General features: G+C 46.5%; 1 protein-coding gene across 1 annotated transcript in view; it reads right to left on the bottom strand.

Annotated features, from left to right (window-relative positions):
• Positions 1-22399, bottom strand: part of COL5A3 (collagen type V alpha 3 chain) — a 123834-nt gene extending 101435 nt beyond the window's left edge. The window contains 8 exon segments of the mRNA XM_048487504.1: positions 4602-4685; positions 6167-6241; positions 6469-6531; positions 9298-9339; positions 11742-11789; positions 13707-13892; positions 18215-18447; positions 22327-22399. Coding sequence (XP_048343461.1) covers positions 4602-4685; positions 6167-6241; positions 6469-6531; positions 9298-9339; positions 11742-11789; positions 13707-13892; positions 18215-18447; positions 22327-22399 — 804 coding nt within the window.
• Between the last annotated feature and the right edge of the window lie 201 nt (positions 22400-22600).

The following is a 22600-nucleotide window of genomic DNA, read 5'->3' as shown; positions in this document are numbered from 1 at the left end:
GACATTGGATTGAGTCAATAAAAAGGAAGCCATGACCTTCAGTTTGCATTGATACCTAAAAGTGCAAGGTTATTAACCAGGGGATGTTTTGGAAGTCACTGATTCATAAGTCAGAAGTTAGATATTTGAAGGGGTGTCATGTTGGTGAGGGGAGCAAATTCTATTTTCTCTGCTGCTCCAGAGACTAGGACCAGGAGTAATGGGTTCAAGGTGAAAGAAAGAGAATCCCACCCTAAAATATCAGGAAAAAAACTTCCTGACAGTAAAGGGCTGTTCAACAGTGGGAGAATGAACTACCTCAGAGGTGTGGGAGGAGTCTCCTTCTTTGGAAGTATTTAAAAAGGAGGCTGGGATGGCCCATCTGACAGGAGTACTCTCTCATAGTGGGTTCCTGTGTTGCAGGGGTTGGACTTGATGGCCCTTGGGGTCTCGTCCAACTCTAAGGATTCTATGACTTGATGGAATATAATTTCTTGCCCCTCTCTCCCAAGGTGTCAAATCAGGCTCTTTGAAAGGAGAGCTAAGCCTATCTGATGAGGTTGGGAGAGGTCTACCTAGTAACCTGTGTGTAGCAAAACCAAGCATAACACAACTCCGTTTAGCTTGGCAGGAGAAAGGCAAGATATGAGTGCATTTTACTCCCAGGCTGCCCAGGATCTTTGCAGCACCTCAAAGCCCAGAGCTACAAGGCAAGAGAAAGAAGGGGTGCATCAGGGCATTCTCACACACCAGTTCCCCAAACTGGGTGTAGGTAGGAGATAGTGTAGGTAAGGGTAGGTAGGTGGCAGGTAGGGTAGGTAGGGTAGGAAGGAAGGAAGGAAGGGAAGGAAGGAAGGAAGGAAGGAAGGAAGGAAGGAAGAAAGGAAGGGAAGGGAAGGGAAGGAAGGAAGGAAGGAAGGAAGGAAGGAAGAGGAAGGAAGGAAGGAAGGAAGGAAGGGAAGGGAAGGAAGGAAGGAAGGAAGGAAGGAAGGAAGGAGGGGGGAAGGACGGAAGGAAGGAAGAAGGAAGTTGAAGGAAGGAAGGAAGGAAGGAAGGAAGGAAGGAAGGAAGGAAGGAAGGAAGGAAGGAAGGAAGGAAGGAAGGAAGGAAGGAAGGAAGGAAGGAAGGAAGGAAGGAAGGAAGGAAGGAAGCCAAATCAAAAGAATGCGGGAGAGATGGAAGGGAAAAGTAGGAGAGAGTTCAGCTGATTTATATAACCCTTGCTGTCCTCAGCCTGGCAGAAGAATGTCTTATAAGCCCTGCCGAACTAAGCCCCGCAAGGCCCGGGTCTTATTAGACAGAGTTCCTGGAGCCAGAGCCGAAAAGATCCTGGCACTGGTTGGGGACAGCCAGACAACTTGAGGTCAGGGACTACCCAAAGGTTGGTACTAGATGAGTGAAATGCTTTCTGAAGGGTATATAAGGAGAGGCAGTTCCACAGATACAATGGTTCCAGATCATTTAAAGCTTTAAAGGTAAGTACCAAAACCTTGAACCTGATCCGGTACTCAACCTGGAGCCAGTGCACCTGGCAGAGATCAGGTTGTATGCATGCCCTCTAAGGGGTCCAACTAGGAACCTGCACAGCAGCGTTCTGGACCAGCTGCAATTGCCGGAGTAGCTTCAAGGGCAGCCCTATGCAGAATGAATAACAGTTCAGTCTAGAGGTGACCATTACATGGAACACTATGACCAAGTCAGCAAGGAGTAATGGATTCAAAGGAAAGGAAAAGAGATTCCACCTAACTATTCGGAAGAACTTCCTGACAGTAAGGGTTGTTCAATACTGGAATACATTGCCTCAGTGTATAGTGGCATCTGCTTCTCTAGGAGGTTTTTAAACAGAGACTGGCCTTCTGTCACGGCCATCTGTTGATTGTGTATTCCTGCATGGCAGGGGGTTGGACTTGATGACCTTTGTAGTGTCTTCCAATTCTATAATTCTATGGGACAGGTAAAGGAGTCAACTGCTGGGCTTGATGGAGATCAAAAAATGCATCCTTGCCATATTTCGGACCTGGGCCTGCACTGATCGGGAGGCATGTGGAGTCACACCCAAACTCTTGATGCACGCAGCTGGAACCAACTGCACTCCATCAAGAGCTGGGAGCTGTATCTTCCCCCCTGCCCCCCCCCCCCCAGCTTATCATAGGATCTCTATCTTTGATTGGTTCAGTTTCAGGTAGCTCTACTTGAACCATCCTACCATAGCCTCCCAATGTCTGACTAGATTGTCCAGGATCGCATCCATCAACATAAATACTATGGTGTTATCTGCATATTGATAGCAACCCAGCCCAAAACGGGCTGGCTGGGTTGCATATAGTTGTCAAACAACACTGGAGAGGGTGCATATAGTTGTCAAACAACACTGGAGAGGGACTAACCCGTTGCAGAACTCCACACACCAAAGGGTGTCATGTTGAAACTCCCCAGTGTCACTCTCTGTCCCCAATCCTGGAGAAATGAGACCAGCCACTGAAGGACTGTCCCACGTACTCCAGTGTTGACAAGGCAGTGAGTCAACAGAATGTGGCTGACTGTGTCAAACACTGCTGAGAAATCTAACAAGCAAAGCCACACAGACCCATCCCCAATCCAGCTGCCTTCCAAGATCACCTGTGAGGGCGACCAGTAGAGTCCCACATCCAGGTCAGAAGCAGGACTGGAATGGGTCTAAAGCTGACGTGTCACCCAAGAAAGCCTGCAGCTGCTCTACTGCTGCCTGTTCAATTACCTTACCCAGAAATGAGAAATTTGGGAATGGGAAGAAGTTGGCTAGATCCAAAAAATCTAGCAATGGCTTTTTAACCATTGTTTCACCACCACCTCTTTCAACATTACCAGAAAAAAACCTCCAAACTCATGGACTTCTCCCATATAGTTTGGCTTCACTCACTTTTCTAAACTATCTGGATTGATTTTCATTAATCTATTCCTGGAATCAAGCCCTGACCCGGATGGCCCAGGCTACTCTGATCTTGTCAGATCCCAGAAGCTAAGCAGGGCCCTGGCTAACACTTGGATGGGAGACCACGAAGGAAGTCCAGGATCTCTTTGCAGAGGAAGGCAGAGGCAAACCACTTCTGTTAATCTCTTGCCTTAAAATCCTACTAGGTCACCATAAGTCAGCTATGACTTGAAAGCACTTTACACACACACACGCACACACACACATACATACACACTCTCCTTGAATCAGGATGTGACTTCTGGAATGAGGCATCTAGCATGTGCCTGTAACCTGACTGTGGGAACAGGGATGAGGCAGGTTAAGAAACAGCCTGAGAGCCAAACTAAGCATGACAGTATCCTTGGGGCTGCCATGAGGACACCATATCCATTTTCAAGATATTGTAAAATCAGACCCTCAGCACCGTACTCTTGTTCCCCCACCTATACGTTCGCAAGTGCTGAAAAAGCCACAAGAGACTCACCATTCCTCTGCCCCCATGACTGTTATGGCACTTGAAAAGGTGCCCCAGGGGAAGAGGAGCAAAACTGTCCTTTAATTTGACCAGGAGTGTGAGATAAAAGCATCATTCTTGAATGGTGTGTAAGTGAGATTTGATATCCAGTATGTATCATACCTCTGGAAATGGACTCCATCTTCAGTTACCGGGAATCCTGTAATGCTTTCACAAGAAAAACTGAACTGCAGGAGCAGATGAACTAGTGGAGTGCCCAGGTTCAATGAAAGGGAAGGGTTTAAAAGTTATGTGGTATGACTGATAGAATATTGGGCTGGAACTGGGAAGATCCAGCTTCAAATCCCTACGCTGCCATGAAGCTCACTGGAGACCCTTAGGGCAGACATTCTTAGCCTACCCTACACTACAGGGCTGTTATGAGGAATTGGGAGAGGAGAACCACAGGCCTGTGGGGGAGGGTGGGAAGGGCATTTGTACCAGGCCTCAAGCTGAGACATGGATTTAGATTTACATCCTTGTTCATTTGTTGTCATTTTGATACACTTTGAAACTAGTTTTTATGTGGATCCCTATTGATTCAAAATATATCACATTCTCTCAGCTCAGAACTGCACATGTAAGCAAATAAGACTTGATTTGGTAAAAGACAAACTGTTTTTATTTACAGATTCAGAGTGACAGTCTTTTTTGGTGCCTTATTTTGTTTTCACATGTTGTCATTTTAAATAAATATATGATTATGGCATACTAAAAATGATTATGGCGAAGGGCCTCAGAGCCCTGACCAGTCTGAACTCATCAGACCTTGGAAGCAAGGCAGAGTTGGCTGTGGTTTGTACGTGGATGGGAGACCACCAAAGGAAGTCCACGGTTACTAAATAGTGGAAGGCAATGGCAAACCACTTCTGAATGTCTCTTGCCTTGAAAACCCCATGAAAGGTTTCCATAAGTTGGCTGAAACTTAATGTCACTTTCCACTACTACCAGAGGCCTCAGAATTTGGAAGTGGTCTAGGCTTCTCTGATCTCCATGGGTGAAAAATCCACAGATTATATCACAGTTAACAGATATATAAATTACAGTGACGATAACAAACAGAACACAGCCAGGCAGCCAAAGATACAAGTCTGAGAGCAGGTTCAGTATCCTAGGCACATACACATGGAGAACATACACAGATGGAACATTTACCTTGGCTTGCTGCAAAATTGCCTGAGCCTGGGCTTCCTGAAAAGAAACTGAAGGGCCTTTGGAAGAGTCACCACCAAACTGAAACTAGAAATGGATACACAAAGAGGAAGTCAGTAAAGGAAACTATGTCATACTGAAATCACCTACGACCGAGCGAGGTAAGGGCTGAACTGTGAGCTGGAGCGTGTGTTGTCATGAACAGCATCACAATGGATACCAAAAATGGCTCCCCTGAGCTAAGTTAGTTCACCTTGTCCCTAATGTTTGCCATGTGATTCTCATGCTGTGTCCTCCCAGTCCCCCTTTTCCCAGCAGCCACTAGTGATAGAAGGGAAGTCACAGCATGGTGGGACTGAGCAGGGTTGGAGTGAGGGGGAACTGTGCCTGGGGCACATGTGTGCACTGCGCTCCTACCACGCCTTCACTCCCACCCTGGAACACTCACCCGGAATGCCCCGGAATGCCCCCACCACACCCCCGCACCAGCGCGCACCCGGTGCATCGTGTGCACACACACACACTGCCCCCTTGGCACTACGACACTGGGAGTGAGTCCCACACCAACATTACAGCCTGGGCAGTGATTGCTAATTGCAGGGAAGTCATTTTGCTAGCACTGCCTTGGCAATCACACCATATGCCTCAGAGTATCTCCCCATGAGGGCTGCTGGGGTTGTCTTCAGGATAAAAATGTGATATTGCACCAATCCATTTTAAATACATAAAAGATTCTAATTTTTAACAGATACATTTGTGCACTTCAGCTCAACTCCCTAGCCCTCGAATAAATTCTGAGGATTCTCTTCCGTGTGGGACAACTGGTGTGTTAGCATGAACCCAGAAATAGCCTGTTATCACCAGGTATGTTGAGTTACAGGTACAGGTAGCTTTCCTGTCTTGAATGGGCTTGCGTGTCACCTCCAAACAGATTTTTCCACCTGTCTCCTGCCTTCAGCTCCCTTGGCAGTGGCAACCTTACATATTTTTCCAGCTGAAGCACAAAGTCAAAATGACACACCTGTACTCTAGAGTGGAACTCCCTTGTTGCTTTAAAGGAGAGGCCCCCAACCTTTATGAGCCTGTGGGCACATCTAACACAACATGATGGGTATAGCCACAAGATGGATGCCACAAAATGGCTGCCACAGGAGGTGTACCCAGCCACAAAACGATTGCCACAGCCTAATTTCAGAAACACTGTGCAGATGCTTGTGGCTTCTGCTACCAAAGCATTTTTTAAAAAATAACAACTGTACAGCCAATCACATTGCTACATGGCATCACCAATCACATTGCTACATGGCATCGCTCACTTTCTAAAAACCACTGGTGAGTGAAAGAAAAGGTGCTGGTGGGTGCCATGGTGCCTATGGGTTCAACGTTGGGGATCCTGGCTGTAAAGCAGCAGCAATACGAGGCAATAGCATTCTTCTGGAACCCACTACCAAAACAAAACAATGTTGTTGTTGTTGTTTTTTTTTTGGGGGGGGGGGGGTTCATAATAAAAATGTCCTTCGTTTCCCAGCTCCACCCACACTGCTGCATTATCTCCCTGTATCACTCACCGGTAACATAATCATCATCCCAGGAGGTCCACGAATGCCATCAGCTCCTGGAATACCTGTGAACCCTGGTGGTCCCTGTATAGGAATTCAGAGAAGTACCTGTCAATCAACCCCAGCAAGCCCTGAGCTACGATGAGCTGCATCAAGCTGGGACTTGCTTCCCGGCAGCAGCACTGAGGTACACTGAACAGGCACATACTAGTGATTCCTCAACTTCTCTTTCCCAACCCCCTGATCAGAAAACCTCAGGCAGGAAAAGGGGTGGGCTGCCTTCCTCTTGAATTGCACAGAGAATTCCTCACCCGCTCACCAGGATCCCCTGGAAATCCTGGAGGCCCTGCTTGTCCCGTAGGGCCTGGCTCACCCTGGGAAGAAATAAACAGCATATTCAGACACATGTTGCCCACTGGAATCTCACACTGTCCAACTTAAACCATGCAGTACCATGCAGACATGAAGCCAACTTGGCAAACTGCGTTGGCAGCATCCATTTTATACCCTTCTCTCATTCCAGCACAGACAGATGCCTGGTTCTTATTGAAATGATAAACCTTTGTATGCCATTCCAGATTGTGGGGGTAGGATCCATACAGCTTTATACTGCTCCAAAAAACAAAAACAGAATAAAAATCACTGCACAAGAAAACTAGCTGCCAGGGGCAAGCTGTTTAAGCTGGAATCTTTTTCCCAAAAAGCTAATTTACTAGATGAAGATAGTCATTTTTATGAAGGAGCATCAGATCATAGAAATCTCCTCCCCCACAGCAGTCTATAATAGTATATCCCAAACACAGGTTTGCTTATTAGTATGGAATGGATAGGTGTTCAGGTTAATTAGGTCCCACATCCATCAACCTGACAAGCAGACATAGCCTTTGATTTTCAGAGGCTTAGCACTGCCTCAATGTAATACAACTTGTCTTTAGATCGTGAGGCCAGCCAAAACGTTAAGATCCAAGCTCACCCATCAGCCTTTAGTGTTTTGGATTTCAATGTCTATTTTGACCTGGATCTCATCAGATCTCAGAAGCTAAGCAGGGTCAGCCCTGGTTAAAAATTTGGATGGGAGACCACCAAGGAAGCCCAGGATTGCTAGGAGCAGGAGCAGCAGTGGCATAGTGGTTAACAGCAGGTGCATTCTAACCTGGAGGAACCAGATTTGATTCCCCGCTCTGCTGCTTGAGCTGTGGAGGCTTATTTGGGGAATTCAGATTAGCCTGTGCACTCCAACACATGCCAGCTGGATGACCTTGAGCTAGTCACAGTTCTTCTGAGCTCTCTCTGCCCCACCTACCTCACAGGGTGTTTGTTGTGAGGGGGGAAGGGAAAGGAGTTTGTAAGCCCCTTTGAGCCTCCTTATGGGAGAGAAAGGGGGGATATCTAACTCTTCTTTTTCATCTTCTTCTGTGCAGAGACATGCAATGACAAGCCTTTTCACGACATTTCTCTTGCCTCGAAAGCCCTACAGGATTGCCATAAGTTAGCTGTGACTTGACAGCACATTTCAATGACCAGCAGCACAATCCTATGCAAAGCTGCACTCTGCTAACATTGACGCCAATGGACACAGATGGGCAGAACTCTGTCTGGGATGCACAATGCACTTGATGATGACTACTACCAAAACATCTAATCCTAGCCTCTATTCACAGCTTGTCATAATTTTCTTAATGCTATGACAAAAGGGCAGAGGGGAGGTAGCATAGCACAGCTCGATCTTATCAGATGGGATGCCGTAAATCAGCTGCAACTTAGCACTTATGTGATGCAACAAAAGCGTTCCAACAAATGCAGGGGTGATCCTGGTGCATTTGCAAGCCCCAGAGCAACAGCACCAGACCTGCACTCACTGATCCAAGTAGCCCATCAAATACGGTGCAATCCACATAAAAGCTGATGAGCTGCAATATCACCATCTTGAGGACAGGACTTCCTAAACCTCCTTTAAACACTAACAAGCTAACCATTATATGCAGGGTCTGGCGAAATGAATATTCCCAACAAAGTCAGGCATAACAGGTTGTCATTCCACAGCACAGCCTGCCAGGCAACTAGCGAACAGTGGCAACAAGTGGTAACCACCACAGAGTCATCTGGTGTGCCACGTTGTTATCTACCAGGCCTTCCCCAAACAATCATCTCTCTATATAAAAAGCTAACCGTGCGTTTGTTCCTCACGGTCTAACTCACTAACCGTTAGAGCAAATGCCCTGAAATTTTCAGGAAACACTGCTCAGCCGGCCGAGCGTGTTTTCCGCCCCGAAAAGGCTCAGGGAACACACCTGAGCCAGGTAAACATGAGCGACGGGGCTGCAATCCAGGCACATGCGCATCACCTCACAGCTGTTGCACGCAGCCTGAGCACCAGTGCGGGAGGACAACGTGAGTGGAGGGCATGAATGACGAAGCCAGCCGGAAGCCGCCAAAACATGCGGACGGCCAGCCGATTGTGCCCAGTCCCGCCACCGAGCGAAGTGGGGCTGGGCCGGGCCAGGGGGGGCCCAGACGGTCAAGCCCATGCTGTCGGAGAACACTGCCAATGGAGGGGCGGAAGGAGGGAGCCAGCCACCCCCCGTTGAGAACCGCAAAGGTCAGCTGAGCCACAGCGAAGCGTGGCCGGGTCTGCTAGTGTATATTAATAATTTTAACTCATGAAGAAGAGAAGAGTTTGGATTTATACCCCACTTTTTCAACCACAAAGAATCTCAAAGCGGCTTACAAACCCCTTCCCTTCCTCTCCCCACAACAGACACCTTGTGAGGTAGGTGGGGCTGAGAGAGATTTGACCAGCCCAGGGGTCTGCAACCTGTGGCTCTCCAGATGTTTATGGACCCGGTTCTTCAGGTTAAAATCCACCATTCTTAATCACTGCACCATGCTGATTCTCGTGGAGGATAGGTTTATCTGTGGCTACTAGCCTTGGTGCCTAAAAAGACCCTCCATTTTCAGAGGCAGTTATCCTCTGAATCCTGGTGCCAGGAGGCAACATCAGGGGAAGGTCTCCACCTGTACACCCTTTGCTGGCCTTCCAGAGGAACTGGTTGTCCACTGTGTGATACTGGACGCTGCTGGACTAGATTGACCACTGTTGTGACCCAGCAGGGCTCTTCTTAAGTTCTTATTCATCTTACCACTGGACCTGGGTATCCAGATGGCCCCACAAAACGAGTGCCCTGCAAGGAAAAAAGAAATTCTTGTCAGCATTAAAGGGCATGATTGGAAAGGAATCCATGTCGGTTACAAACATACACAACTGCTCACCCTTGAAGGCCACAAGATTATCTGTAAATAAAAGATGCCATACATATTTATTATTTGCTGCATCCAAAATATTATTTGCTGCATCCAAAATATACACTGCTCCCAGTTTAGGCAACAGGTCTGAGGAAATTATTGCTGAAGATGGGCTGTGGTTTATTGGTAGAGCATCTCCTTTGCATGCAGACATTTTCAGGTTCTATCCCATGATCTCCAGCTGAAAGGATCAGGTAGGTGATGTGAAATGACCTAAATAAATAACCTGGAAGTAGGGGTGGGTAGTGTGGTGGCCAAGTTTGCAGATGATACCAAATTATGTAGGGTGGTGAGAACCACAAAGGATTGCAAAGAGCTCCAAGCAGACCTTGATAAATTAGATGAGTGGGCTAAGAAATGGCAAATGCAGTTCAATGTAGCAAAATGTAAAGTGATGCACATAGGGGCAAAAAATCCAAACTTCACATACAAGCTACAAGGGTCAGTGCTATCAGTCACAGACCAGGAAAGGGATTTGGGCGTCCTAGTTGATAGTTCCAAGGGAATGTCAACTCAATGCATGGCAGCTGTGAAAAAGGCAAACTCTATGCTGGGGATCATTAGGAAAGGAATTGATAATAAAACTGCAAAGATTGTCATGCCCTTATATAAAGCAGTGGTGCGACCGCACTTGGAGTACTGTGTCCAGTTCTGGTTGCCGCATCTCAAAAAGGATATTGAGGAGATAGAAAAAGTGCAGAGAAGGGCAACAAGGATGATTGAGGGACTGGAGCACCTTCCCTATGAGGAGAGGCTGCAGCATTTGGGACTCTTTAGTTTGGAGAGGAGAGGGCTGAGGGGGGATATGATTGAAGTCTATAAAATTATGCATGAGGTAGAAAATGTTGACAGAGAGAAATTTTTCTCTCTTTCTCACAATACTAGAACCAGGGGGCATTCATTGAAAATGCTGGGGGGGAGAATTAGGACTAATAAAAGGAAACACTTCTTCACGCAACGTGTGATTGGTGTTTGGAATATGCTGCCACAGGAGGTGGTGATGGCCACTAACCTGGATAGCTTTAAAAGGGGTTTGGACAGATTTATGGAGGAGAAGTCGATTTATGGCTACCAATCTTGATCCTCTTTTATCTGAGATTGCAAATGCCTTAACAGACCAGGTGATCGGGAGCAACAGCCGCAGAAGGCCATTGCTTTCACATCCTGCACGTGAGCTCCCAAAGGCACCTGGTGGGCCACTGCGAGTAGCAGAGAGCTGGACTAGATGGACTCTGGTCTGATCCAGCTGGCTTGTTCTTATGTTCTTATGAAAGCACCCAGAAAAGCTACAGAGAAGACAGTTCTGACTTTAATAGACCACGGGTCAGGTTTGGTAGAAAGCCGTGAGGCAGGGGTAATGTCACAGTGGCAGGATATCTGCTGTGCATGCAAAAGGCAAGAGTTGGATCACTGGCATCTCCACTCAAAGGGATCAGATAGTAAGTAGATGATGTAAAAGACCTCAACCCAAGATAATGACCTTGACAGGCAATTTCACGCAAGCATATGCATCCCTGACAATAAAGCAGTGGTTTAATTGCATGCATTGTTGCACAGTTGGATGTGTGATCCTCAGTGATGATACAGAACTTCATGGATTTACGCTGATTATAGCTTTTGAACAGCAAATATGACACATGAATAATCCAGTCATAAGGCACAGCAACCAATGATTCAGACCTATACTGCCTGAAATGCTTCTGAATTAGGAAACACAAGCCGTGCAATATACAAGCCACCCAGTTCAGGTCTGTGTCGCAAAAACTGTGTATCAGATTTTGAGACTGAGTGTTTACCAAAGGGAGACTTTCATTTTTGCTCAGGGCTCACTTAGCGGTTCTTTGTTCCCTCAGCAAGGATCCACCCTTGCAGTACTTTCACTGAAACTCACCAATGGCAGCTGGACAGAACATGCAACAATATTTCCAATAGGGTGTTGTGGGTTTTCTGGGTTGTATGGCCGAGTCCCAGTAGCATTTTCTCCTGCCATTTCACATGCATCTGTGGCTGGCATCTTAGAGGATCTGATGGTAGTAAAGCAAGCCATACAACCCGGGGGAAACCCACAACACCCTAGTGATTCCGACCATGAAAGCCTTCGACAATATCTCCAGTGCTTTCCCCTTCTCTCCTATTTGGAAATCACTGCCCTTTGGTGAGGTTCGACCCTCCAGGATTAAAATGAATCAGCCACAAACCCTGGGGACCACCGTGAATGCAGTTCGCAATCATAACTGTTGGAAGAGAGAGAATATCCAAGAAGGACAAAGATCATACTCACAGGATCTAGGACTGCCGGCTCCCCTTTTTGTCCCTTCAGATTAGTTTCCTGCAATAGACCGAATGGGAACAAACCATCAGAACAAATAAAAGGCCAACCTATATCTGTCACTTGGCATGACCTGCCTTCTCACTGTTAACACTGTCTACTCCCCTCCTTCCCAAGAATGTGCTGATTAAGTGGGAATTCTGGCTGAGTAGAGAAACTTGCTTGGATCAACTGTACTGATAAAATGGATGTCTGTGGTCCATTTAGCACAACACAAATAAGACGTCCTGAGGACGCAAAAAAAGGCATCCTGGGAAAGAACTCCACACAGCTTTTTCCCCTCAGGATGCCTTATTTCAGCTGAAGGTGTCTTTTTTTGAAGACACCAAAATGTGCACCTTTTTTCCCGAAGATGTCTGCAAGTCGACTCCAGCCTGGCTGTCCGGAGCTCAGGAGGCATCTTATTTTTCCTGCCTGACCGTTTAGCTCTCTGGTCAGTTTCACTCTCCACTTGCGCCCGACATTTTGTGAGCTGCTGAAGGGATTCTCCCTGCCTCCATTTGTTCTGCAAGCTCCAACCCTGGGCACCTTTTCAGCCTGAAGAGTACATGGTTGTACTCAGCTCTTCCTGCTGATTTTGGTAATGTATAGTTTTCCCATATTTATATATTTTGGATGAGCTGTATTCAAAGATACGCAGACACAAACAGGAGAATCAGCCACACTTCTCATACGCATGTCTTTGTATCTTTGAATACAGCTCCTGCAAAATAATTTTAGAAAAGGAAACTATATATCCCCCATGTTCAACCTTCCCTCCTGCTGCCAGGTGTGGTTTAGTAACCCTGGCACTTCTTTGATCAGCTCTGTGTTTCAAAGGCATATTTTGGTGTTCCACCTATTGCAAGGCTATTTTAGGTAGGGAAAATGGCCCAGGGGAAAAATTAAGCCCCTTCTCCACAGTCCTAATCCAAGTTGAGCTCTGAATACCTGGAAACTACTAGGAATATGTGAGACTCCACCAAATAGTAACCACACACTACCTCTGGTTGGTACAACTTTGAGAGAGATGGCAACTCCCCAAGAGGATATAAGCCCTTTGGAAAGTTCTGATAGGCCCGTTCTGCACATGCAAAATAATGCATTTTCAAACCACTTTCACAACTGTTTGCAAGTGGATTTTGCTATTCCGTACAGCTTCAAAGAGCACTGAAAGCAGTTTGAAAGTGCATTATTCTGCATGTGCGGAATGAGCCTTGGTATTTAATGTAGGTTCATTTCCTGTTGCTTAGACCCACAAAAAGCAGCAGATGGCTCAATATTTTGAAGCAGCAATCCAGGAGTGAACATGGACAATCTTTCTTCTCTACTGATCTTTGCAGTCACCATGTGGAATCACTTCCTGTCCCAAATCCAATTCTAGTTTGCATAGTTACCAACGGCTAATGGTTCTAAATGGGGATACACATTCCCATCAACCAATTCCAGCACCCACTTCAATGGGGCTCAAAGGAACTTTGTGAAGGAAATAAACATCTGAATTCCAATGGCTGTCCCTCTTTTTGAGAATGTTATTGCTAAGATATCCCTGAATGAAACAGGCTTCTCTTGAAAACAGTGACAGGTTGCACTTTAAAGATCAAAAGATCTCCAGGATATAAGCTTTCAAGAGTCAAAGATCCCTCCATCAGTTATCTGACAAAGAAAGCTTGGACTCTCAAAAGCTTATACCAGAGGTGTCCAACTTTGGCACTTCGGATGATCATGGACTACAATTCCCAAGTGGCCATGCCAGCAGAGGCTGATGGGAATTGTAGTCCATGAACATCTGAAGCGTCAGAGTTGGACACCCCTAGCTTATACCCTGAAGATCTCGTTGGCCTTTTATATGCTACTGAACTAAAACATTAGACTTCTACTGCAGAACAACATGGCTACTTGCCTAAAACAGCATCAGATTGGTTCTGCATTGCTTACCTGGGGGATCTGGGCAGTGGCTTCGATGCGCTCGGCAGGATCAAATCTCTCACTAGTATCCCTTCGGTCGTAGTAGTCTTCATAGTCCCTATTGCTGTAGTCAAGTCTTTCATCATAAATCTGATATGTGACATTGTCATCCAGGTCAGTGTCCTCGCTGATCACATACTCTTCTCCTAGAAGGTCCTGTCAGGGACAGGAGAAAGAGAAAAAGAAATTAAGTGCAAAGAGCATTCTAGTCTTCGGGTATTTTGTGTACTGTGATGAAATGTGCCCTCAAGTTACAGCTGACGTATGGCAACCCCATAGAGTTTTCAAGGCAAGAGATGTTCAGAGGCAGTTTGCCATTGTCTGCCTCCAGATGGGCTGAGAAAGTTCTGAGAGAACTATACCTGGCCCAAAGTCATCCAGTAGACTTCATGCGGAGGAGTAGGGAATCGATCTCCGTTCTCCAGATTAGAGTCCACCACTCTTAACCGCTACACCATGCTACTAACTAGTTCCTCAGCCCTTATTTCCTTCCTCTGCTGGATTCTTCCCCCATGACTACATTTTGTTTTGTTTTCCAAGAAAAAAAAATCAATTTGCCTAGCATACTAGATTATCTGAACTGAGGCCTGTGCCTTTGGCAGAAATGTTTCCTCACAGCTGATATGTGATTGTCTGACTGAAAGTCAGTCAGAACAACCCACAACTTACATGTTAAAAATCATTACATGTAGCTTGGCATGTAGAAGGAATGGCATAGTGACTACAGAATGTGCACAAAGGGATGTGAATGAATTAGCCTGAACGATTTAAAAAAACAGAAATGAGTTTAAGCCAGTGTGGTGTAATGTTTAAGAGCAGGTGCACTCTCATCTGGAGAACCGGGTTTGATTCCCCAGTCTGCCATTTGAGCTGTGAAGGATTATCCGATGAACCAGATTAGCTTGTGTACTCCAACACATGCCAGCAAGGTGACCTTGGGCTAGTCACAGTTCTTCGGAGCTCTCTCAGCCCCACCAACCTCACAGGGTGTTTATTGTGGGGGGTGGAGAAGGAAAGAAGATTGTAAGAAGCCCCTTTGAGTCTTCTTACAGGAGAGAAAGGAGGGACATAAATCCAAACTCTTGTTCCCAAGTTACAGTGAATGCAAGTGCAATCTGTGCACAGTGTACACTTGATTGTTCTTCATAAGTGTGTTGCCTAATTCTCATGTTATATTCAATGCACATACAGCTCAATGTTTGATTGAAACTACACATTTATCCAGATACTGGTCCCTGGTTTCAATTAAGTGAACACATGTTGGTTCTCTCTTGCCAACAGAGATATGCACAATCATACAAAATGTACCTGTGCTCACTGTAACATGTGAACAAGGCTAATATAAATGGTGACTGAGCATTAAGGGGAAATGTCTGCTCTTTCCTTCCTTTGCAAATAGCTGCTGGTTTTGGCACTTAGCAATGTCACCTTCTCTAATGTTTGCACTGCTAGTTCAGAGAGGATCAAACTTAGCACTGCTGCTCTTTACTTGATCCGAGAACAAAGATTAACACCTCTGATATGCTTCCATGCACTGAGTAAGTGAAAGAGAAAAGGTTGCTTTTGCAAAGGTCGCCCTACCCAAAGATTTCTGCACTAGACAGTAGTAGTTACACTCTGCCCTAGAACTGTCAGCACTGTCTCTTTCCATTAGCCCAGGGGAACAACAGGAAACTACAGCTGGATTTTCTCAGCGGTAATTTAAAGACCAATCTACTGGTGGTCACATGCAAATCCCGCTGTGACAGAGGTATGCCCAGCAACAGTTCCAGCAGTGAGTCAGCTGTTAACTTCCTGTGCAAACATATTTTTTATAAGAGCTCCTCAGCCACAAAAGCAACTGCCAAATAGGGTTGTGGAATCTCCTTTTTGAGATTTGCCAAAAAAATAAGGTAGACTATCTGACATGATGCTCTTTCATGAATCAGCGCCAGCAAAAAACAGCGCCTAGCATTGGGAGTGGAAGTGGGAAAACGAGATTCGAATGCCCATTTGGAATATCTGAGGCCAAAATCCCTTCCCCCCACCCCCAAGAGTTCACAGGCACTTTGAAGGCAGAATGGCTCCACTTAGCATGAACTAAACCCTATTCTTGTTTTCACCTCTGCTAAACAAGGTTGGCAGTGTTTATGGTTTCACACACAGTACAGTGAGACTGAGAGCCAATGTGGTTCAGAGTGGCAGACTCTGGGTTCGATTCCCCACTCCTCCACTTACAGCCTGCTGGGTGACCTTGAGCCAGTCACAGTTCTCTCAGAACTCCCTCAGTCCACATTTGTCTTGAAAACCCTACAGTATCGTTGTAATTCAGCTGTGACTTGAAGACACTTTCCATCACCACAGTGGGACTAAAGAAACTGTTGATGAATGTGCTGTGGACAACAATGTCTGTCTCGAATGATTTTCCATTGTTGTGGGGGTGAAGAAAGTCCTATTAGAAAATGAAAGTTCTCGACACATCTATCAGCAGTGAAGAGAATCCAGTTTCACAACTGAAAATATTGATACAGTGACAGAATTATAATTTATTTCTTTACATTTAACAATGCTAAGGGGGCAGATAATTTGTGAACGTGCCCTAAGTTCACATGATCTTAGCTCTGGAACAAGGTTAAGAAACATAAGCACAAGCTGTTTCAGTTGCTCTTTATATCCAAGTGGTTTTAAACCATTTCTCATTCTGGCTGGCTTTATCTGTGAACCCAGAAATATTACTATAGACATACCAACTCAAATTTGCTGAGAAGTCATCAGCCTAACACCTACCTTGCTACACACTTCAGCGGGACTGTTGTGTGTGTTTTATTATTATTTTTCAAAGTTGTGCATAACCTTTCATTCATTTAACCATTCACTACCTGGTTGAAACAAGGAAACCTTTGAAAGTGAAAAACTGTTCTGGGAATGAGGAGGAACGTTTCTGGTGAGGTCTCAACTATTTAGCCAATCAGCCATTTAGCCAAGGTTTCTCCACGATGTCACAATGACATAGTCTGTCAGCACTGTGCACAGCTGTGTTCTAATAAAAAAATACCCCTAACCCCTTTCCCTCCACCAGGGATCTGCCTTGGAAGCTATTTGAACAGGCAATATGTTGCAAATTTTGTATTCTGTTTCTCATAATAAAATAAATAGAGGATTGTTGTGAAAGTCAAATTTATATCTGTTGAAGTAAGAATGGAATATAGATGTAATAACAAAGACAGATAACAGGGATCATAGAGCAGCAGACTGGAACAAGTAACCCCTTAAATCCTTTCTAGGGCCCCTTCCACACAGCCAAAGTACAGTCAGGATAAAGTGCAGCCAGGATAAAGCAACCCATGTTCCAGTTGGTGGGTTTATATGCCTCCGTGCAGGCAGCAAACAGAGCCCCCGGAAGCAATACGGGTTGCGGTTGCACCTTTGCATGGAGACGAGTCTTTTAAAAAAACTAACCTCCCACCGATGTGCAGCTATGCAGGCATGCACAACTGGACCCCCACAGCCACGCTGTCACACGTTACAACCCTGTGCACCAGTGTGGCTACGCAGATGCCAGGAGGGAAAGAAAAAACGAAATATGCAGCCGCATTACAGCCGCCTCCTGCATGGCCATTCACTCAGAAGTGGCTGCAACCAGGGCTTTTTCAAAAGAATCACCGATATGTGATTCTTCAACAACCAATTCTGTGGGAGGAGGGTGGAAACATGGGGCAGACTTGCATTAGGGGCAGAATCCGTACAAAGTTCCCCCCTCCAGATGGGTTTTATACCATCATTAACCCGTATTTATTGGCCCATGCAGAAGGGGTCTAGGTCTGTGATTCAAAAAATCGATCTACATATGGCTGCCAACTTTAGAAGGGGGATTTTTTGAGATTTGTGGGTGGTGCCTGGGGAGGACGGGGTTTATGGAGTGAGGACCTTAGCAGGTTATAATGCCATATAGTCCCCCACCCTGCCCCCGAGCAGCCATTTTCTCCGAGGAAACTAATCTCTATAGTCTGGAGATCAGTTGTAATTCCAGAAGATCTCCAGGCCCCACCTTGAGGCTGGCCATCCTAGATGTGCACATTACAAAAAAGCAAGTGGAATGGCCTCTTCCGGACTGTGCCTGTCATGAATCCCACTCTTGAATGTTCACCCACATCAAAAGTCTCTGCATGTTGAAGACTAGCAAGTCATGATGGTAAACACAGAACCCCTTAGGTGCTGGGTTTCCATGGGCATGAAATCAAACAAGTGTAACTGTCAAACATATATTCTTCCATCTGCATTTTAAAGTCATAAAGTGCCAAGACAGCATCACCAAATGCTTTTCTTGGATGCCACGATCAGCCTACAGTCCAAGGAATCTGTGGAGCTACCTGGCTGATAGCCTCTCCCTGTAGCTAAACGTCAGGAATCCTGGAACCCTTTGCTCCCAGTCTTGACATACTCTTCCTGAGAGAGCTCAGAAGTTCAGCCCTGGTGCCTCAGCATCCCCCAAGACTTACCTCATAATTGTCAGTGAGGTTAAAGTTGACTGTCACAGTGGCCACGGTAAGAACTCCAAGCCCTGGATCAGGACTCTCCTCCCAGAAATCAGCTGCTGGTCTTGTAGGCTCAGCTCGAGTTAGAGTCTCATACTTGAAGAAGATGGAGAAAAAACAAGCAGTTAAAGAAGGGACTCTGTGGGGCTCTGATTGATGTGTTGTTTTAGCTCTCCCAGTATGCAAATTGCCCAAGGGTTAGAAATATGCCAGCAGCCAAAAGCCAAATTTGATGGGGTGGGCCTGACAGAGCCCAATACATTGAGGTTAGAGCAGCCAGAGTCAGTCATGCCTCCAAATTTCAGTGGGTTCCACTGGGACTGAAAGGTCACATGAGAAGTCAGCACCCTGAAGCCTACCAGAATGACCGGTGTAGTATTTCCTGCCCGTCAAAAATATGCACCCAGAGGCTAAGTACAGTGATAGAGTGGGACCATACCTGTCCCACCCAGGACATCTGCCCTGAATCATCTGTTAACCTCAACATCCAAGTGTTGAATGTTAGCATAGGGGTTTATAGGTGTACCAGTTTACACAGATCCACACTGAGTTGCTGCTTCCTGAATTTTATGCACATGCAATTGAGGCCCATGTGATCTGGACTATGTGTATGCCCCAAAGAAGCTGGTGCCTGGCAAGCCCCAGAGATGCATGTCCACTGGTGCCTGGCAAGCCCCAGAGATGCAACGAGCACATCTTGTGCTTAGGATGTTGTCTCTCCACTACATTCAAAGAAAGGGACCATGGCTAAATGGTAGAGAATCTGCAGTTAGGTGGTGAGTGCTGTGAAAGGTCTCTGCCTGGGTCTCTGGAGAGCCGCTGCCAGGCTGAGTAGACAAAACTGACCTTGATGGACCAATGGTCTGATTCAGCATAAAGCAGCTTCATGGGTGTTCAGGGCTTTTTAATGGGTCATGGCTCTGTGGTACGGCATCTGCCTTTCACACTGAAGGTTCCAAGTTCAATCCCCAGCATCTCCAGTTCAAGACAACAGGCTGTCAGTAATGTGAAAGACCTTGGCCAGAGATGCTGGAGAGCTGTTGCCAGTCTGAGTAGACCATCTTGGCAATCAACCAGCGGTCTGACCTGGGACAAGGCAGCTTCATAGATACCTACATATATGGATATTACACACAGTCTACACACAAAGCAGCCCCTTTGCATTTGGGCCTTGGGAGACAACTGGAAATTGCCTAATAGCATGGTAAGGAACCCCACCAGCCAATGAGAAAACAGAGCTTTTCCATTATCGCTCCTAAAGCCCAAGGAGTGGTGGAGCTGTGGAAGAAAGGGAACATCACACTGCTGTTTGGGTGGGTGGCAAAGCAGAAGAAACGGGATTGAAGGAAGAAAAAGGCATGTGCCCCGATGTGATCATGGCAGAGAGGATGCAATCACACTTATGCTGTAGCCCCCCATGTGAACAGTCCTCATGAATGCTTCCAGCCTTGATTGTAAACAAAGTAAACAAAACACATTACAAAAAAGTAAGGCTGGGTTTACAACTGATCCTCAGCTATATCAAAAGTCAGCCTATGGGCCTTGCGGGGAATTTTGCTCGCTAATGTCCTGTTGGGCTTTACTCTGCCCCACACAAAAGCAGAAATGGCAACCAGACAAGGTTCCTGGGGGAGCCTCCAAGTTGCTTCCTCAGCCATGGTGCAAATCAAGGGAGCATCTAAAATGCCTAAGTGCACATAGGAGCCTTAGTATAATTTAGGAACATCAGACTATTCTCACAAATGCACAGATAGATACTTCAGGTTGACAAAAAATTCACAAGATATGGAAATATTTGATGTCTGTGTATGCCGCAGCCTTGTCAAAAACACCTGAGTGGGCCAAAATCATTTGAAAACATCAACTTTTGTTTGCTGTGGTACATTTTTAAAAAAAGTTATGTGAAATGGCTCCTTGCAACTGTGGACCTCTGCACAGCAGCCTTGAACCACTTCCATAAAGTCAGGAACAGAGACCTACGCATGCCAGGGCAGAAAAGGGGGACATGTGGGTAGCAGTTCTTCCTTGAGTCAGAAAGGGGAAAGAAAGGGGGGTGTTCTTTCATTGCCAGCACTGAGCAGACCAGCAGCTGGACTCTTGATCCCAGTGGGAGGAATCCAGCCAACTGCTCCATTTGGCAGGAGAATGCACTCTCCCTAACCAAGCCAAGAGTGACTCACGGGCGGGATGAGCTCAGCACCATACCCTGACCTGTATTTCACAAGTTTCTGGATGCTGTCTTGATTAGAACAGGCCAGTAATAAGAGAAAGCAGGAAAGGCAGAGGGATTTGGCGGGGGGGGGGGTGCAATGGACACAGAAGAAGAGGAGGAGGAGGTGGAGGAGGAGTTTGGATTTATATCTCACCTTTTTCTCCTGTAAGGAGACTCAAGGTTGCTTACAAACTCCTTTCCCCTCCTGTCCCCACAACAGGCACCTTGTGAGGTAGGTGGGGCTGAGAGAGTTCTGAAGAACCGTGACTGGCCCAAGGTCTCCCAGCAGGAATGTGGGAGTGTGGAAACACATCTGGTTCACCAGATAAGCCTCTGCCACTCAGGTGGAGGAGTGGGGAATCAAACCCAGTTCTCCAGATTAGAATCCACCTGCTCTTAACCACTGCACCACGCTGGTCTCAGCAGGGAAATAACCTATGTCATTGAGATGGTGGGGCAAAGAAGGCACGAGATCCACTTATTCTGGGTAGGTATACCTGGAGATTTTGGGGGTGGAGCCTGGGGAAGGTGGGGTTTCTGAAGGGGAGGAACCTCATCAGGGTACAATGCCATAGAGTCCATCCTCCAAAACAGCCATCTGTTGTTTGGAGATGAACTGTAACAGCAGGAGATCTCCAGACCACCCCCACTGCTGGTAGACTGGCAACTCTAACTTTTGTACAAGGAAGCTAATTTGATCTAATAATCTGTGAACTGCACATAAATAGTAGATGAGCACAGCATGGCTTCATCACCTGTGTCTCCAGCTTCTTGAGCTCTAGGACCATGCCATATTCCAATTTCCTGCCTAGGGGCATACTAGGGGCTCAGTCACTTGAAGTGTTGAGAGTTCCATGAATGGAATTCCAATAGGGTTATAAAAAATTCCAGCATACGTGAACCCAGTTCAGAGTTTGAGGCAGGGACATAGGTATAGATTTTCAATGGGGGGGTTTCAGGGGGCCATGCCCCCACCCGCCCCGGGGCATGGCCACGCCTCCCCAAGCCCCGCCCCAGCTCTCTGAGGCCAAGGATGGCAGACTCCCCTGCCCCGCCCACCCTGCCTCCCACACCATCTGGGTTCCCAGCCAGCAGCCCCTTCTACCCTCCCCTCCAGGCAGAGGTGTAACTAAGGAAAATGGAGCCCATGCAAAATCTGAGTTTTGCAGGGTGGGCATGTGATGCTGGAATCCATCTCCAAATAGCATCACTTTCAATGGTGTTTAAACTAGAGAGCCCAAATTCTCCTTTTAAATCCACATTAAAAGGAGAATCTGGGGTCCTCAGTTAAAAAAACATTGAAAATGATGCTGTTTTAAGGTGGATTCTCCCCCACCCAGAAACAGCATCACTTTCAATGTTTAAACTGGGGACCTCAGATTCTCCCTTTAAATCCATGCCAAAGGGGGTGGATTTAAAAGGAGAATCTGGGGAAATTTGGGGAGGGGGTGCCTGTTGTCAGGGGTGCAATTGTTAAGCTAGCAGCACCAAACGTTTAGGGTATCTTTAGGAAACTCTCCTAATCATACCACCCAGGTTTGGTGAAGTTTGGTTCAGGGGGTCCAAAGTTATGGACCCTCAAAGGTGTAGCCCCCATCTTCTATTTGCCCCATTGGAAACAATGGGGGATGGGGCACCCTCTTTAGGAGTCCATAACTTTGGACCCCATGAACCAAACCTCACCAAACCTGGGTGGTATCATCAGGAGAGTATCCCAAAAAATCCCTGCCATTTTGGTGCTGCTAGCCTAAAAACTGCGCCCCCTGCAGGCCAGAAACCAAAAAATACAAAAAACCCACAATAGGGGGCAGAGCTTCAGACATGTAATGGGGGGGGGGTTTGAACCCGAGAAATCCGCCCTTACCTATGTCCTTGGTTTGAGGTGCTGGGGGAAAGTATTTTAAAGCCTCCCCTGTGACATTTTCCCAACTCGACATGGTCCCTCCATTTAACTGGTTGAGGTAAACACACACATATGCACATGTATTTCTTCCTCAACAGGTCCGGATTCAGTGTAGTTGAGTCCAAAAGGTTAATATCATCATACAGCACCAGGATGGAAACAGCCATGGATCTATGCTAAGTTCTCTGAGGCCCTATCTGCACATGCAGAATAATGCACTTTCAATGCACTTTGC

Source organism: Sphaerodactylus townsendi, linkage group LG03 (genome assembly GCF_021028975.2).
Source record: "Sphaerodactylus townsendi isolate TG3544 linkage group LG03, MPM_Stown_v2.3, whole genome shotgun sequence".
In the NCBI taxonomy this organism is placed as follows: domain Eukaryota; kingdom Metazoa; phylum Chordata; class Lepidosauria; order Squamata; family Sphaerodactylidae; genus Sphaerodactylus; species Sphaerodactylus townsendi.
Note: the sequence above shows the minus strand (reverse complement) of the source record. Positions and strands in the feature narration are given on the sequence as shown.